The sequence below is a fragment of the Asterias amurensis genome, chromosome 7 (assembly GCF_032118995.1).
Source record: "Asterias amurensis chromosome 7, ASM3211899v1".
NCBI lineage: Eukaryota > Metazoa > Echinodermata > Asteroidea > Forcipulatida > Asteriidae > Asterias > Asterias amurensis.
Window position 1 is genome coordinate 21,069,853 of NC_092654.1, and position 14,412 is coordinate 21,084,264.

The window sequence follows — 14,412 nt, forward strand, 5'->3', positions numbered from 1 at the left end:
GACTCAAGAGCAGTTCAAGGCCCTTCAAGAGACTAGTTATTTACTGTTTGCATTTTGAAGCCGTAAAAAAACCAAATAAAACCGTTGTGTTTATAAAAAAAAAACTTTTGAATGTATAAAAAGTAAAATTAATAACATGGAATCAATTATTTTGAGTACATTTACAAGCAACATTTAGTGAAAAAATGTGAGTGTCCTGAGTGGCTTCAATTACCGTTCAACGAGTCTGGTACCTAACTTGCGAAAAAGAGTCGTAGACAAATCATTACGCGAAACGGGACTTCAATCAACCTGTTCATTACGCGTTGGATGGGGGAGAGCCCTTGGCAACAGCAATCAAAATAGTGCATCACAAAATTTTCGCTCGAGTGATTCTGGATGAGTACACATGGATCTTTTTCCTCAACTTGACTTCTAATCGAATTATAGAGAAATCGATAGCACTGAGCAATAATTAATGTTGGTGTAAACTTTTAGTTTATGTTCTTGACAACTATTTTGAGAAAAAGTTGTCAAGAGCCTTGGGAATTTGTAAAGTTGTTTTTATCCAACATACAACGACTGTGACTGGATGAATACATCAAACCAAACTGTGCGGTAGAAATGTTGGTCTGCAGTTTCACCAGCTGTCGATATGGCCATGGGGTCGCTAGTTTTTAAACTTTTACACTCACTTGCTTGCAGACAAATCGTGGAAGGTGTTTTGTGAAAGTTTTTTAATCAAGAGTAGTTAACTACTATCCACACTCGGTTTTAAAGTTATGTTGATATTCTGAAGCTGTGACTGTGTGACATCGGGAAGTTGAGAAATGAAAGTTATTTGAAAAGTTTTCTGCGAGCTACCAAAGACTGAAGAAATCCATCATGGCAGATGTTCCTGTTCTTCGACCGAAAGGCATTCCAACAATATTTGGTGAACTTGAAGAAAAGTGCATAACTTTTCTTCTCGATACATCAGGGAGTATGTACTCTTATCTTGAAGTAGTCAAGGATCATCTGATTGAAGTCCTCCTAACACGTTCCTTTAAGGAGAGAGGAACAATGTTCAACATCATGGAGTTTTCATCCGAGGTCATTCCGTGGGCAGATCGCATGGTGAAATGCACCCCGCAGACGGTCACCGTCGCTGGAGAATGGGTCAAGAAACTAGGCTGTAAGACTGGAACAAACACACTGGATGCTCTTTTAGCAGGTTTCGCTGATCCAGCGTGTGACGCAGTCTACTTGGTAACAGATGGTCTTCCTGATCAACTGCCAGAAGAGATTCTGCAGCACATTGCAATCGCGAGTGACGGTCGTCCTGTACACGCTGTGTATTTAGCTAGTGGTATTGCCGATGTCCACGCTTGTGATTTTCTAACAAGTCTCGCGACTGAAACAGCTGGAACCTTCCATTCAATCAGTCTGTCAAATAAAGGATGTATCGAAAGCGTCAGAGTGGTCATTCGCTCCGATTACGCTCCTGAGCCGACCCCAACGCCACCCCATACAACTCTCACTAACCCACCGATGAGGAATGTCAAAGTTTATAGCTCTTCACCTGCTTACAATATCCCAGCAACGAGTATCAAAACAACTCTCCAAAGCCTTCCCAAAACAAACACCATCACCTATGTGAATGAGTCCGAAGGCTTGGGTACAAAAACCTGTAGTGTAACGACCGCTGTTGATCACGATCCCATCGATATCAAACTCATAAGCGTTGACAACATCCCAACGAGGGTGATCCGAACGGAGAATGTCCACTCACGATATCCCGATATGACTTGGGAAACCCACCGTCCAGCAACGACGAGACTCGTCCGGAGATTGCTCGCTAATGCTGATACTTCATCGGTTACTGGAGGAGTTCTTCTACAGGGAATGAGGGTCTTGGCCAGGAGAGATAAGGACGGTTTCTACTGTCTTGGATCCGTCAAGCAACAGGTGGATATTAACGTCTAATTGATTGAGCCACGCCCTTATTATGTATTGTCTAAAATGCAAATGATACTGGCTGCAATAAAAAGTTTACAAAAGTAAAACATTGCTAAATATAACATGGACAAAATGCCACCATTCCAGTTTTAATTGAAATTCATAGAGTTACCAGAGATAACTAATAATAACAATAATAATAATTCAAATTTATGAAGTGCCATCTATATAAGACTAAACTTTTTCCAAGGCGCATGAAAACGAAAAAATTAAAACCCAGAGAGTAAAAAAAAAGAAAACAAACTATATAGCTTTAGTTAAATAAGAACACATTGAATAAAACAGATAAATTACATGAACATGTTGGCAAAAATAAATGGTAAAAAATAACTAACAGAAAGTCAATCATAAGAAATATTGAATTGGTGGGTTTTTAGCCATGTTTTGAAAATGACCAGAGAAAACAAATCAAATGGGGCCACAATTTGCTGATGATTTATTTGAAGAAAAGCACTGAACATAAAAAACTTCATAAAGGCCTAACATTCACTTATTTTTAAATTTTGTTCAAACTTAACAGGTCAAGTATACTTTTTAAAAAGAAACAATTTGTGTGTACAGTGCACATGTTTGTTCCTCGATCAAGTGAATTTACTTTTTCTTATTTCTGCAGATCACAGCCAACAGTACTTTCCTAATTGAGTTTGACAAAGAACCAAGCTCCAAAGCACATCCTGTACTTCAAGAAACTGCAATTTATGACATCATTTCCTACAACGATGCTTCAAGACATTCCATCGCTGCTGGAGATAAAGTGCTCGCTCCGACAGGGAAGTTGAAGTTTCGCTTTGCTCCGGGAACAATCTTAGAAGGACTGGAGGGAAGGTCCTCTGGATGTAAGTTTGGCAGAATCTTGGAATTATTGTAAATCATTTTGTAAGTCATTTTGTACATGAGTTTGTAAATCTGGATTATTTTCTGCCCAAAAATTTGTGAAGAAACATTTAAATAAATCCAATTGAAAGAACTTTACTGAAGTTTAGAAAACTTTTTAAAGTTTAACTCGCGCAAAAAACCAGTTTAAGAGACTTTGCAAGAAAAATCTGCTTTTTACTTTGGTTACTTAAAATTTTTTTTTATTATCTATCAGATCTATAACTTCCCTTAGTGTTGTGTAGACCAGAACAATTTTATTCCGTTTACAAAAATTGTAGTTAGAGTATTTACTTTTTCCCCTCCCAAGTTTCCAACCCCCCTCTTATATACAGTAGAACAACCCCAAATCACAAAAAAATAAACCCATCCATTACGGTATGTTTTAACCACTTAACATATTCCATTAATATGTTGTGTTTACAATGTGTTCAGATATCAAATCAATGTATTTAGGTCATTGTTTTTTGTTGGTGTTTTGTGCAAAAGTTCACTTAGAATCTGTATGAATGCAAAAAGTCACACAATTGTTTGCATACTTTGCCTGTCTTAGTTCCCTCTTCATACAGTAGGCCTACTCTAGGGCAGTCCAGCATTGCCTCAGAAGTAATGCAATTTCTTCAGGGATGTATGCAGCCAAATACAATCAATACAATGATGTTAAATAATAGCCGTCAAAATTGCTTTATTTCATAATAAGGTCATTTTGTAGGGTGTCCTGGCCGAGTGGCTAAGAGCGTTGAATTCATGTTAGCTGGTGATTCAGTCATCTGAGTGTGGGTTCGGGTCCCAGTCATGACACTTGTGTCTTTGAGCAAGATACACTCAGGGGTATAAATGGGTACCTGTGAGGGTAGAGGTTGATACTGTGTATGAAAAAGCCTTTGGAGCACAAAGGTTGCTCCTAACTCCACAGGGAGCTGAGAATAGATTAAAAGAATGTTATTGGCCCAATGACTAGGGCACTAATGTTAAGCGCATTGATACGGTTATTGAGTAATGCGCTAAAAGAACTTGTTATGTTATAATTATTATGTAAATGCAACAAAGGCTAGCTGTATCATCAGCAGTAAATTGCAAACACCTGTGCACCGCTTCAAGGTCGCAGCTCTCTCTCTCTCCCTCGCTCCAGAGAGAGAGACTAGCATGGTGCCCAGTGTTATTTGTATCAAGGATAATTGATGCGCGTTGCTAAGATGGAAACGGTGACCATGGCAACATACACACTTGCACTGCATATTTGAGTCATCACAATAACCTGATATTTATTTGCTGTGGATGTCTATATGAAAGAGCTGTGTAAAGTATTTGATAAGAGCTTGTTGTTTTTCTCCATGGTTGGATAAGATCATGGTTTATTCGGAGTAGGCTATGGAAGATTTACTCTCATTATTATGACTAATTAATTCATGTGTAAGGTGTTTTTGTTCGAGAATTTTTGGCTGAGATTTATAAATTGGTAAGAATTCTATTGTAACCGTGATTGTAAACACCATTTTTAGTGGCATTTAAAGCACTGCACTGTAGCAGAAACCTGTGTGTAATTTTCCATAATACTAAATTTGTTCAGTGTATTTTTGTTTTGATTAATATTTGGTACATTGCTTTCTTTTACTTCTAGGTGCGGCAGACACTGAAGGTCTCATAGTCAGCTTTTTTGACGGAAAATCTGACAAGATTCCGAAGCAGACTTCTATTTGGATTCCTAGTCAGCTTTACGAGAGAATCAAATTGGAAATCCAGATGCCTATCACGGCCCGACAGTACCTCGTGAACAACCCCCACTACCCAATCATGCTACCTCCGGGTTACACCACGGGACAAGGAACTGGATACCTCGCAAAGCCTGGGATCACGCAGGACTTGGGGTACCTACCGGGTTACGACCCACGGTTTGAATCGGTTGAAAAATACCCAGTTTATGTTCCCGTCTACCAAGATGCTCCACCCACTTTTGGGTTCAGGATGCCGTCAATCAGAGATAGCGTTGTGAAGAGTGAAGATGTACACCGTCTCATCCCGGGTACCAGCTTAACCAAAGAGGATCTGAACCGAAAGGTGATGCAACAACTGATGGATAATAAGATGATTGGTAGAATGCCTAAGGAACCCAAGACAGCCAAGGAGACTGAGAGGAGAGCATCTCCACCACAACAAGAAGGGATCTTAAGAAAGAGTGTATCCTTCAGGAGGGAGGATGGAGAGTTGGATTCAGGGATTGATTCATACACAGCCGGCACTGGTTTGAATTATGAATCTCAGTCTGAACCAGAATCAGACAACGAAGATAAAGATACGCTGATTGACACTGGTATGCAGACATTATCACTCAAAGACTCAGGGGTGGGTACTGACTACAGCCTGTTATACAACTACCGTCCGGATAGCTCATTGGAAGAGCGCCCTCCCTGGCAGTACTGGAATCCCGATACCAAATCGAAGCGTCCATCATCAGCAAAAAAGAGCTCTAAAGCCAAACCATTTCGTGACACAGTTCTGAGCGCTCCGGCCGAAGCGAAATTTCAACCCGTCTTATCTGAGCCGATCTCTGCAACATCAAAAGCCAATCAGCAAGCACTCTTAGACACAATCGACCAAGAGATTCGTACTGATCGAGCTCAACTGGAGTGGATTCAACGACACCCCCATCCTCCTCTCCGCCTTCCCTATGAACCCGAGGTGGACAATGGGCCAGTTAATCGCAGCGGAGCATTCAACACGGTCGATCACACAGTTAAGAGTGATCGTGCACATCTAGAATGGATCCTGAAGCAGCCTCGACCCCCACAAGCTAAGGTCAAAAAGCAAGGGGCACCAGCTTATCGGAAGGTCAACAGTCGTGATATGGTCAGAGAGGCAAGAGAAAAGGCCTACTTAGAATACAGGTAAAATATACGTTTTGTAATTTTGGGGTTTGAACTGTCGGCTAATACTTGCAGAGAAATTTACAATTTTTGTTTGTGAGCACAAGTATGTGTGTGCACAGCCACAATTATGGGTACACTTTTTGTTCTACAAAGACACCAAAATGAACAACAGATAAATTTTGAGTAACTCTTTGCAGATCTTGTATTCCACAAATTCAAGCACTTAAAATTCATTGACACAGCGATTGTTAAAGGGAAGGTACACTAATGGTAATTGTCGAAGACCAAAGTTCTCACTTGGTGTATCCCAACGTAAGCATAAAAAACAAGCCTGTGAAAGTTTGAGCTGAACTGGTCATGGAAGTTGCGAGAAAATGACGAGAGAAAAAACCCTTGTTGGACGAATTTGTGTGCTTTCAGATGGAATAAAAGACTTCTGGCTAGAAGCATTTTTTTATTTTCGTGAGAAAGTACCTCTTTCTCAAACTTCAGAGGGAGCCGTTTCTCACAATGTTTTATACTATCAATAGCTCTCCAATGCTCGTTACCAAGTCAGTTTTTAAGTTAATATTCGTTTTGAGTAGTTACTAAGCGTTTACCTTCCCTTTAAACGATTATCATTGCTTAACTGCTACATGAGTGGTTTTTCAAACCGTTGTTAATAAAATGGACACAATTTTTTTTAGAACTGAATTTTTTTACCAAAGACATTTTCCCCCTATTTCTGAACTCCATTGCAGGAGAAATCAAGTGATGCAGTTAGAGGCTCACTTTGCTGAGTTAGAGAACGGTGCACGGCAGATGAAAGAGGCCAAGGAAGAACGATGCAGGTATGTTTATGTTTCATTCTCAAGTTTGGTTTCAAGCTTTGAGTATCAAACACTACTATAGCTGTTACAATTAATCTTTAGCAAAAAATACCCAATAAAAACATTTTTTTTTTTGTGCAAACTTTGTGAGAGCTTTTCTTTTTACCTCCATGTTAGATTTTACAGGTGACAATTTAAACATTCCTGTGCAAACTCAAAAAGTGTTTTATGAACTCCACAATGTGTCAGTCAGAATGATACCCTTAAACAAGTTTCTTATTGAAATGAACTTTTGAGTTAAAAATTAAAAAATTAAAATTTGTAAGTGTGACAAAAACTAAAATTTTTTTTTTGTGTCTTTCTTGGATTTAGAATATCCAAGAAATTCATAACGATAGACCTCTTGAATTGGCCACCATCACAGGCCAAACAATAGAAAAAAGTGCATAACTCAACAGCCAATGATGGGTCTTCCTTTGACCTCGTTGAGAGAGCTGTTTAGGCTTGTGATCCCATGGGCAATGGGTCTATTCATTCATAACTTGTCCATCCTGCATGCGAGTGTAAAAATCATAACATCAAATCACTGCCTATAATATTTTCAATACAACTGAATCCCCGCTTTCTCCTTTCCCTCTTCTAAAATGCTAAAAAAAGTGAAAGATTTGTGAATGTGAAAGGACTTTTGGGCAGCGGAAATACTAATAGACCATCCCCAGATTTCAATAGCTTCAAGGAGTGCCTAGTCTCTCTCTTTTACTCAAATTTTGCTGTCATCAAAATAAATGCACATGGTCGTTTTCTATATTTTTGAATTGCAAATTTGATAGGTGCACTACCTTGGACAGTATACCAATAAATTGTAGGCGAAAAAAGGCATTGAAACTTTGAAATTGTATTTGATGCTCTTTGACATGTACTATTTTTGAAACTTTTGTGGCTCGGTTAAAAAAAAAGGCCCAAAACAATAAATGCAAAGAAACCAATAGTTATGGTATGGCAAACCTTTTTTTCCTCTTAATTTTTATTGTTGACTTCAATCTCTCTCTTTTTCTCTTACCCCCATTTTCGTGTGTGAATCCAAATGTCTGAATACCCAGTGCATCACTAGCTGTACAGGAATCACTGATAATGCGATATGACACGTCACACCTCGCACACACTAAAGACGCTTTCAAGATTACAGACAAAACATCAGAACCCGAATATAATAATATTGATACCTATGCCTACAGAGTCCCCAGTGGTAGTACCCAGTCTCCTGTAACTGAAAGACAAGGACCTCAGGAAAGGGCATTAAAAGTCCACGAAAGACCACAGGGAAGGGCATTAACAGTCCACAAAAAACCACAGGGAAGGGCATTAACAGTCACTGAAAGACCTCAGGAAAGGGCATTAGCATTCCACGAAAGACCTCAGGAAAGGGCATTAACAGTTCAAGAAAGACCCCATGAAAGGCCATTAACAGTCAAAGATGTTGTTTTCAGTGAGCGGATGACTTTAACCCCACCCCTTGAACCAAAACTAAATGATCAGCAACCCACAAGACAGGATATTTCCCCAAGAGGACAGATTGTAGCGAATCCATACATAGTAAATCATTCTTATACTATTATTCCAAATTCAATTCCTCAACAATCTGAAGGAGATGTAGTGAAAACACAAAAGAACTATCGAAGTGAAAAAATTCACTGCTCAAAATCCTATGGGGTCAAATCACTCCAAATAATGTCACAACTTCAAAAGGGCACCACCAAGGGGCAGAAGAAAAACATTCAATTGACAAAAGCGAAAAGCAGCCAGATGAGAAATCAAGAGTTTGAGAAATCACTGCTAGCTTTGTTTGAGAACTCGCAGTCACATGAGCACAATGCTGAAGATATGCTGAATGCTATGCAACTTATGTTAATGGATAAATCCTCTGCCCAAAGACCCGTGTTGATGAACCCCTCCCCACCTCATGAACAATCCAAAGATAGATTTACTCAGAATCATTCAACAATCAGAACAGTACAACATTTAGAAGAAAAATCCAGCTCATCTGTGACTCAAAACCATGCTGCTAACTCATATCAAAACAGACCATACCAGCAGACATTCTACCCAGAAAGAAAACTCGTGTCACGTAACACGCCAAACATAACACACCCAGACATTACCCAGAACACCATCACTCAAAGAAACGTATCTCAAAAGCAGTCGCTTTCTGAGCAGACAGTTACTCAGAACTCGACAAACAAAAACTCAGGTCAAGCTAGTCACACTGTCACAGTAACAGAAAAATCTGAGGTGTGCACGGAGGTCAAATCTGCTGTTCAGACGTCGATGGGAATGAAAGCCCATAATGCTATCGCTCCTAAACTACCTCATCAGTAAGTGTGGTCTCATCAAACCATCCTCCATGTAGTAGTTTAGTTCAATCTTCTGCATGCCTCATTTACTTAGCAGTCATGTATCAAAGGTACACAAACCAGTTTCATGTGGTGTTGCATGATTCGCTCAATGTTCCCTTTCATAATCTGCTTTACAAACGCATGTCATTCTTCTCATTACATGAACCTTGAACCTTGAACCCTTGAACATTGCATGATGTTTTTCCTCCATGTTATTTAATGTTGTGGTTTAGTGATATTTGATGTATGTTTTTACTACAAAGCTGATGTATTTGTGTATGTATATACAAGTGAACATTTCTGAACATTTCTTCTTCTTGTTTCATTGGCAAATTGTGTTGTTATTTATGTGTAACGAATAACTAAACATAATGTTATGCTATGAGTACATACAGTATTTCTCATTTCTCAATCCATTGTAAAGCTTAACCTTTAAAACGTTTATCACAGATTAGCAAGGAATCAAATGTTTGGTTGTTCATGTGCATTTTGCCTGTAACTAAACAAAATTCACTTTACATCTATATAAGTAGAAAAGATCTGGGCTAATGCTGTAAGCTCAACAATCTGTGGTAAACAGAGTCAGTGATTGGTAGGCCCTATACGATAAAATAAAGAGCTACATGTACATTATAGTAAAATGGTAGAGCTGAGTTTATATAGTCCAGAAATACATGTAACAACAATTAATACCAAGCAGTGTGTTATGTGACAAAAGAAGAACTTTGGCAACAAAAAACCTCATCTCAAGATGAATCTTTTCTCTCTGTGAAATCAGCCATGGGCCATGATCATGGTGACTTGAACATTTCTTATTTCTTCATCAATGTCTTGTACAGTTGTAGGCCTATGTTTTCTATAATGTGCCTCAGTGATTCCCCACAAATAAAAGTATTGCTCTACTTAATCTGACATAAAGGGGGTGTGGGTCATATTGGCTCCCAATACGCCTTCCCTGTCCTTGCATGCTCTCATATCAATAATTGGTCCTTCACTTTTCTCCTTTCCTAACATTTCAACTGCATGAAAAAAACTACTTGTAACTCTTCACTCAACAACCCTTGCTCATACTTGTAACATTGGCATCATAACAGAATGCGTATCTTTCTGAGAAAATTAGCCTTTAATTAATTTAATTTAAGATTTGTCTCTGCTTATTGCAGGCTAGAGGCAGTGGAGGCCCCATGCCCCTTTGCCTTGGTGCCCCATGAAATGTTTTAGTAATTTAGCATTTTCCTTTTTGATGTGCCTTTTAAACGCAAACAACTTACCATTACAAGAACGAAGTGTTACTATAGTATTGCCCAAATGTTTATCTTGATGTTAAACTTTTTGTCAGAATGGTTCGCTCCTTAAAGTTGACCCAACCAGAGAATTTATTTACATAATTGAGACAAGTAAAGATCAGCCCATTACCATTATCATATAATTCTCTGAATCAAATCAAACATGGGAAAGTTGCTTTTATTTGCTTAAATGTAACAGTCTAGTTATCTTAAATTGTTAATAATGATGTTTCAATCACTACTTATAGGTATGTAATGCTTAAACTGTATTTTGATACATGTGTTTGTTGTTACCAATATTGGAATAAATGTTTAAACTGCATTCTAGTAGTTGGATTTTAAAACTACTTTTTCAACTTCTGTCTTGGTTTTTTAGGAAGTTTGCAGCAGATGTAACAAGACGTGACGTCCAGCGTCAGCGAGACAGTGAAGCCAAGTTGAAAAGCATCCACAACGCTAAGCGCACCGTTAGCTCCAGCATTGCCAAACAGCAACAGGAGCGATCTAATTCAGAGGCTGATAAGAATGCTCAGCGGTTAGACGCCTTGAGGATGAGGACGCAGAGACGGGAAGAGATTGTTGCTCAGAGGGAGAGAGAGATTCATGATACTATCAGACGAAGACAGGTGGGTGGATAAGGGAGTCCTTAGTTCATTTTTCTTTCCCTCATCCAAAGTTTTAGATTTCCATCAAAGAAGTTTGTGTTGGTATGCTGTTCTGGAACCAAAGGATCCTCAAAATCATTTAAACTTAAGTTACCTGCAGTTTCCAGATTATAAAGAATTGAGCCCTGACAGGGACAGATGGGCATAACTCGTCAATCATGGCTTAGTGGTCTAGTTCACCGGACCCAAGCTCTAGTGTTGTACTGTTGTCAGCAGCAGAGTGTGGGTTCGATACCTGGTCATGACACCTATGCCCTTGAGCAATGCACTTAACCATAATTGTTAAGGTAGTGTGCTCTGCTGTACCAGCCAGGCTCCTAAGTGGTGATTGTACAAAGTTATAAATCGTGGCATCAGTTGAGTTTCAAGTAAATTTACAATAAAAGATTTGTTAAAAAATGTAAGAAAGCACAATCACAATGGAAAAGATAAAAATGAGATTCAAACAAAACAAACCCCAACAATTGCAAAAGGAAATAAAGACAGAATTGATTGGTAAGGAAGGATCACACTACTGCTATATTACCTATTTTTTTAATGCCATCTTTGTGATAACGTATCTTTCATGTTTTTCATTTTGTTTAACAGGACATCAAGCAGCAGAGACAAGATGACCTGACAAGACGACATGTGCAGAAATTGAATGAAGAAAATGACCAAGCAGCTTCCAGGGAAAACCAAAAACGAAACAACGAGATCCAACGACGAGAACACTACTACAACAAAGAGCAGAAGAATCAAGAAGCGAAAGATCTTAGGCTCGCTGTCAGGGAACAAAAAATGCATGATTTACGCTCACAGGTTCTGCCTTAATTAAGCAACTTTTGTTCATGTATTTAACTTTATACACGATCTGGGGTTGAGCCAAAAAAAATTTACTAGAGAGGGATTTGAACCAAAGACTTCTGGATTAACGTCCGGCATTTTACCAACTGAGCTGTCTAGCTCTATGTTGACAATCTATCTATTTTGTCAGTAACTTAGTTTGAGGGTGCCAGTCAGAAACCATACAACCGTGAACTGCCCTGTAGCCAGGGATCACACCCAAGTTTATAATGGGAAGCTGCAGCCAGGAAATTTCCTGCAAGTTATTATTTCAAATATCAAAGTATGAACCAAAAGGGAAACTGACTTGGTAAATTTCAAACGATTTGGGGTTGAGCAAAGAAAACTTTTACTTTATACAGTACAACCTTTTTGCCCAATTTTAAAGATAAAGTTGTTGACACAAGAAATTGAAAAATGAAAAACAAGGGGAACAGATTTTGTATTCATTTAAAAGTTGGGTGAAGTTGTTGCCCAAATGTAAATTGTATTTAACTTGTGTGTTTTGTATAAAGAAATATTATCTTTAATGAAGAGATGATGTTATTCATGGCACCATATTCCCCCAGGTCTAAGGATTAAATTAATTTGTGTGGCCCTTTTGTGAATGCTGGAGTACAGCTTTATAAATGTTTAATTCAGCTCTTTCTATTTTTGTAGGGTGTTGTATAGAAAGAATGATGTTTAATGAGTAAGATCTGCAACTACTTTATCCTAAGTTTTTGTCTGAAATGTGTTTCTTTGTTGACTTGGTTACTCAAGTAAACGGTGTGACTAATAGTCAGTTGAAAGTGTTGTACATTAGCTGTTTTTTATGAGGAAAAAATCTTTTCAAACTGTGTTTCTCAAACAAACTGTATATAAAACAGAGTTATGGTTATGAGGCTATTTTTTCAATAGAATTCAGTAAATCCTTTATGTGTATTATGGATGAGAGTTTGTACATCTATATAGTTCAAAATGTGTTTTCTTTACCCAAGATTGTTTTGAAAGCTGATTAGTTCTGACAAAAATATTTAGAAATGGGTAGGAGGTGTACATACTTCATATTGTTATTTCCAAGGGTTGTTTTTTTATCGTAAATAATATCTTATAAAGACAATCGTTCAGGTATTAGAATTGTTGAAAGGTAATATCCTGCATTTTAGTGTCGGGAAAACACCTTCAAACAAGATATTGTTTTGTTGAACTGTTTTAACATTAATTCACCCACTTGATTTCAAACATTGTTAATACAACTATTATTTTGAATTTGTTTTGAACATAACCATATTCGTCAAATGAAGGATTTAGTCAGACAAAAATCATGTTTTGTCTTTTATAGTTCAAGGGTTGTACGGAGAAATTATCCATTGCAAACTATAACCCACCAACTAAAACGAATTGTGGTTTGAAGGCAGGACACTATTGGTATTTACTCAAAATAATTATTAGCATAAAACCTTTCTTGGTGACGAGTAATGTGGAGAGGTTGATGGTATAAAACATGGTGAGAAACGGGTCCCTCTGAAGAGCCATAGTTTTCGAGAAAGAATTAGTAATTTTCCAACAATTTGATTTCGAGACCTCAGATTTAGAACTTGTGAGGTCTCGAAATCAACCATCTAAACGCACACAACTTCGTGTGACAAGGGTGTTTTTGTCTTTCATTACTATCTCGCAAGTTTGATGACCAATTGAGCTCAAATTTTCACAGGTTTGTTATTTTATGCATATGTTGAGATACACCAACTGTGAAAGCCAGTCTTTGACAATTACCAATAGTGTCCATTGCCTTGCAAACATTTATTTTGTTAATATTGCCAACATATCAGGGTCATTTGGTTGTTATTGTGACTTTGTCAGAAAATCCTTTCAGATTGATGGATTGTAGAATAAAAAAGGAAAAGTAGCAGAACTAAATCACTTGTCAGGATGTGTCTGAAATTATTCAGTTGTTTGACATATCCCAAACTGAAAACAGTTAATGGTTCATCATGCGGAATTATTGAAGACGAATCTTGACTTTTTGAGTTAAGGTTGGCCATAGAAGAAGTGTCCCTAGTCATTACTTTCACCGGTTCAGAGTGTACTTGCGTGTTGATTTGGTTTCCAGTCTCTACCTTCCCATAAACTCCCAACATTTTGCTGATTTTACTGAGGTGGACCACTTACGACGTTTAAACTATATTCCTTCTGCATAGTGCCCTCAGCGACAGAGATTAGTTCAGACATCAAGCGGTTGAAGGGAAAGCCCCCCAATTAGCCAAGTAAACAAGAGAACATATACTTGATTGTTATGAAGTGTCGTTGGCAGAATTTTAAGATTTTCGTAGAATCAATCCTTACACCGCGATGTGGTCGAGCGAAAGTTCTAACAGAAGTTGGAATGAGTACAGGCAGACGTTTTCTGTATCACAGTTTTTGATAGCTGATTTTTCTCCCAATAAAGTTACAAAGTCTAGCCAAATTACATGTACTAGCAATTCTTACTTCTTTCGCAAAATGTTATTATGCATGCACATAACTAGAAAAAGAACAACAATTTCCTGTCGATTTTGAAATACTTCACACTTTAAATGAAGTTATTTTACTTTAGCACGCCAGCAAGGTATTGATTTTTAAATTGAGAAAAGTCCTTTCTCTGTGTTGAAATGAACTGTTTCTTCTTGGGACGGGAAGCCAAATCTTGATCAAATATCAACCCTTTCTCTTCAGTGTAGGAGAACCCCCCCCCC

The 14,412-nt window shown here is 38.1% G+C and overlaps 1 protein-coding gene across 2 annotated transcripts; it reads left to right on the plus strand.

Moving 5' to 3' along the window:
• Positions 1–345: 345 nt before the first annotated feature.
• Positions 346–13,584, plus strand: LOC139939803 (uncharacterized). 2 transcript variants are annotated; one of them, XM_071935926.1, is made up of 7 exons: positions 346–1,926; positions 2,591–2,813; positions 4,472–5,735; positions 6,458–6,547; positions 7,627–8,898; positions 10,582–10,831; positions 11,459–13,584. In XM_071935926.1, the coding sequence occupies exons 1-7, from the start codon at positions 865–867 to the stop codon at positions 11,681–11,683; spliced, it is 4,386 nt and encodes a 1,461-aa protein (XP_071792027.1). In that variant the 5' UTR covers positions 346–864; the 3' UTR covers positions 11,684–13,584. The 2 variants fall into 2 exon arrangements, with proteins under 2 accessions (XP_071792027.1, XP_071792028.1); XM_071935927.1 differs by lacking the exon at positions 7,627–8,898.
• The last annotated feature ends 828 nt before the right edge of the window (positions 13,585–14,412 follow it).